This window comes from Glycine soja, chromosome 3 (genome assembly GCF_004193775.1).
Source record: "Glycine soja cultivar W05 chromosome 3, ASM419377v2, whole genome shotgun sequence".
NCBI lineage: Eukaryota > Viridiplantae > Streptophyta > Magnoliopsida > Fabales > Fabaceae > Glycine > Glycine soja.
Window position 1 is genome coordinate 24,541,769 of NC_041004.1, and position 4,300 is coordinate 24,546,068.

A 4,300-nucleotide genomic window follows, 5' to 3' on the forward strand; every position below is an offset into this window, starting at 1 on the left:
GTTAGATAGAAACTTTAGCACTCCATGTGTCCTTTATTTAACCGGTACAAAGAATATTCCCACCTGTACACTGCTGCTACCATCTGTTGTGTCTCTCTCTGTTGAAGAAAAAAAGCTCGTAAGAATTCACTCTCACGTCACCCTCTCCTTTGTCTCATTTTTGACTTTCAGAGACATTTAATGCAGTCAGGTTGCAGCCAAAAAGCTCTAACGTCCGTATCCATTCTACCATGCTCACAATTTTATAGCTATACGGCTATGCCACTATCTGATCAATGCTGATTCATTTGTTTTGTTCTCTGTGCATTTGTTGAATTTGATTCTTTTTGTGTTGCCTTGGTCAGAGGATAGAATATGAAAGTTTTTCTTTTACTTTTTATTTTTTTCTAAAATATATTTAAGGTCAATGATAAATGAATAAATTTTATGTTAGATTTTTAGTAAATTTTTTAATTCTTCTGAGTCTCCCAAATATTAAAACTTTTGGCTTAAGTCTTTATTGACCATTAAGGTATAATATTATCACTTAATTATAACACAATACCATTGATAATGTTAGGAAAAATAATTTGTAAGGTATAATGCTATCACTTAATTATCATAGGAGATTTAAAATAAAAGTTTCAATATACTCTAAACAATAATTTTTTTTTATGAGAGACCAAGAACAAAATTCAATCATTTACTGACCACCTTAAACATATTTTAATTTTTTTTTTCTTCTCTCAAGTGATTGCTCTGGACTCTTCTTCCTAGTATTTCATTTCCGTATCATTGATTCCACTCCAACACATCCAATTCACTCAAACTCAGTAATGGCTCTGCAGGTACAATCTTCCTCTCTCTTTCTCCATCTTTCCCTCGCTCTCACTCACACACAAAGTTGCATGCAAAGATTGATGCTATTTCATATACTATAATGCTTTTATAAAGCCGTTGCTTTTAAATTATCGAAGAGTTTTGGTTATACGAACAAACAGCAACAAATTTCTATGCTTTACATAGATCATAGTTCATAAAACGTTATTCTGTTCGGTTGAAGATTAAGTTTTCAGAGATTTTATTTATCAATTATCATAATTTCTTCCTTAATATAACTCTTTCAATGTCCTTTTTGTCTGCTCCTCCTTTTTTTTATAATACTAAAAACAAGATAATCTACTCTCCTTGATAGTGCTTCGGGTGACCTTATTTGTTTATAACAAAATAATTTTATCATTTTCTCTGTCTTTTTGTGTTTTTTTATGTATCCTTTGAGTGGTTTTGGTGATGATGCAGGAAGAAGGGTGGCCTTTGGGTTTGAGACTATTCAATGAAAGAATTGGGTTAGCAAGAAATGGTGATTTCTCTGGATCAGTCTCCTTCAGCACTATGCTCACTGCTTCTCCCACCCGTTCAACTGATTCTTCCTCAGATCTTGACACACAGGCAAGTAATTTTCTTTCAACTAATGTATAATGGTGAATAATGGCGCACCAACTTTGTTTTGTTCTCTGTATTTCTCATAGAAAGAGTGAGTGACTGTTGAAATGTTTTGTGTCTGTCATTTTCCTTTTTTAATTAGCATCAATTCAAGAAACTACCCATTGCTTGGTGATTAGATCTACCATGGTTATTTTCTGGTCGTAAAAAGTAAAAACCCTCTAACAGGACATGCCTTATGTATGTTTGAATATTTATGAGTTTAATGCTTATATATTAACAGGGTAAAACTATTTTAGACCGTGATTCAATCACAAATCACCAATTAAATTATTTTAAGATAATTATTTTAAAAATCATCATACACACAGTGGATTGTGATTGAATGATTTTGTATAAGTATGTAGTCATTTTTTTCTATTTATATACTTAATTATAAAAATAGTAATAATGTGGAAGAAAAAGGAAGAAACAAATTAAAGGTACTTCATTTTTTCTCTCCTACTGGTTTGAACCAAGGCTTGACTATGTACTTTGTGTTGTGATTATTTTGCTCATTCATGAAGATGGGACTATTCTTAACTTTTGAATCAGTCCAAACAAGAACTGAGCAGGAAAAGGAAACTTCATGTAAAAAAACACACCCATAAAGCAAATCTATTTTCTTGTCGTTCTCTTTTGGATTCTCAATCTCTTCTGTATTGCCATTGCTACTTGGTTCCCATGGGATCCAGAGCATGGCCTTGCCCTGGCACATCATTCTTTAAGACAAGATGGCATTGATTTTATTTGTCATTTTCTTTTAAGACAAGTTAGCCACATTGAATTATAGCTCAATTGAAATAATACTTGCTTCGTTCAAATTTATGTCTTCTATTGAAAGGATTTTGAAAATTTTATTCAATTAGTAGAAAGCAGGACTCAAGTGTGAGAAAGGAGAAATTATATCCTAAACAGTAAACACAAATCAAATACATAACATCTCATGAAGACGTGCATTTGCCATAGATTCTTTAGAAAAATTCTAAATTTCTAATATAATAATTGCACAAATGTAATTTTAAGTTTTCAACAGAAATTTTAGATTAGATTATGCATGTTCATAGCATTTTTCGTGAGTCATTTTGCTAACTTAATATGGGTCGGTTTAGTCCACTGGATCATTCTTCCGCGATAAGAGCATCACTCTTGGCAGCCTTATTGGTATTTCTAGCTTCCTAGAACTATCAAGGAGATCAACCAGGGGAAGAATATTGGTGGAACCCTCAAAGGACAACAAAAAGATTAACAAGCTGAGGCCTTGGTTGTTCTCACTTTGTTCAATGCTATCTACTGATGCAGTGAGTGTGAATGTTGCTCCCTCTCTTGGTCACTATCTTGTGGCAGAGAGAAGAGCTGCAAGTACTCACAGAAGGAATAATCAATGTTCAACCATTTATGGACCTAATGATTTCTCCCAAGTTCAGGAGTCCAACTCGCTATTTGTTGGTGGCCAAGGTGCTGCTCATAGTTCATCAACTTCACTAGGTGAAGATTGTGGAAGAGAGTCAAATAAAGCATTGGAGCAAAGCAATGAATATGCAGCACCAATAATTTGTTGTTTGTGCAGATAAATCAACAAATGATGATCGCCCTTTGTTACTCATTTCCTGTATATTTCATTCCAAGGATCTTGGAGTTCTTTAACTGTTGCTTCATAATCTCAATTTTTCTCTCTTGTTTGTTCACTAATTTTCAAGGACTTAGAATCTATTTTACACTCCATACTAAATCTGCATGCTATACCAAGGGTGTCTAAAAAAATATTAAGTCTGCAATACAATTGCCACGGACGAAAGCAGTTCATTACGAATTGAAATATTATGTAAAGCTTCCAGAAAGAGTCCAGAGCTAAGTTTTTCTTTTTTCTAATTCAAATGGATCCCACACAATAAATTTAAAAGCCTTACAAAATTTACAAGTTACAACAGTTACCTACCATTACCCAGAAAGAGTTATTACATGCTTCTATGGTTGTAGACTTGTAGTTTCATCTAATCTTCCACATCCGAAAAAATGGGGTTTTCACTGTTAGCTTTCAAACTCGGTTTATGGAAAACTATCAGTATGCTTTGTGGTTGCAATCCAATCTAATCTTCCACATCAGAAAGGAAACTTCCAATATTAGGAAATTATTTATTTTATACAACATATATTTTGTAACATTTATGATATTTTAGAAAGTATACCTCTTTTAATAATTTGAGTTAATTAGTTAGAAAAAGGAAAGATAAAGAAAATAAATTTAACTTAGGGAATTATGTGTATAAAAGGACTGCATACGCATATTCTTTATTATTACTGCATGTTTGAAGTTGTCATCATGTTTATTCAATCATCTGATGATTATAATTACTGTGAATAATGACTTGAGATAGAAGTATGTTGTACTTTTGTAATCATTGAGTTCAATGATTCTTGAGTCTCTATCGGAAATTCACATAAAGTAGTCGATGAACTTAGAGAAAAGTCCTAGGTTTCCTTGTGATAAACAGGGAACTATGGTTCAGGCCTTGAGGATAAAGGTACTAAGTGGTGAACATAAGGGCTGACTAGTAACTAAAACTTACGATTTAGGTCCACAAACAAAAAAATATTTGTTATTAGTATTTATAAAGTAAAAAAGGTCTCATATGTTGATAAAAATGACACATGTTAGTAAAAATATCCAACATATTTAAAGAAAAAAAATTCTTTTAAAATTTACTATAGGTCTTGTTGTGTGAGCATTGTTATGGTCAAAATAGAGCCTTGTAATTGAGACGAGTGGCATAAGTCAACTTGGTAACTGCTCAACAATCACCACTTGGTGCGGCTATGTGCCTTAGATGGCAAGGAG

General features: G+C 32.7%; 1 protein-coding gene across 1 annotated transcript; it reads left to right on the forward strand.

Moving 5' to 3' along the window:
• Window positions 1-539: 539 nt before the first annotated feature.
• On the forward strand, window positions 540-3,174 carry LOC114406322. The gene is made up of 3 exons (XM_028369009.1): window positions 540-827; window positions 1,279-1,428; window positions 2,574-3,174. The coding sequence occupies exons 1-3, from the start codon at window positions 816-818 to the stop codon at window positions 3,033-3,035; spliced, it is 624 nt and encodes a 207-aa protein (XP_028224810.1). The 5' UTR covers window positions 540-815; the 3' UTR covers window positions 3,036-3,174.
• Window positions 3,175-4,300: the final 1,126 nt, after the last annotated feature.

Excerpts from the sequence above, each read along its gene's own strand:
- LOC114406322 (XM_028369009.1), top strand. Across the intron at positions 1,429-2,573 it reads CCTCAGATCTTGACACACAG|TCCACTGGATCATTCTTCCG; the intron begins GCAAGTAATTTT and ends GGGTCGGTTTAG.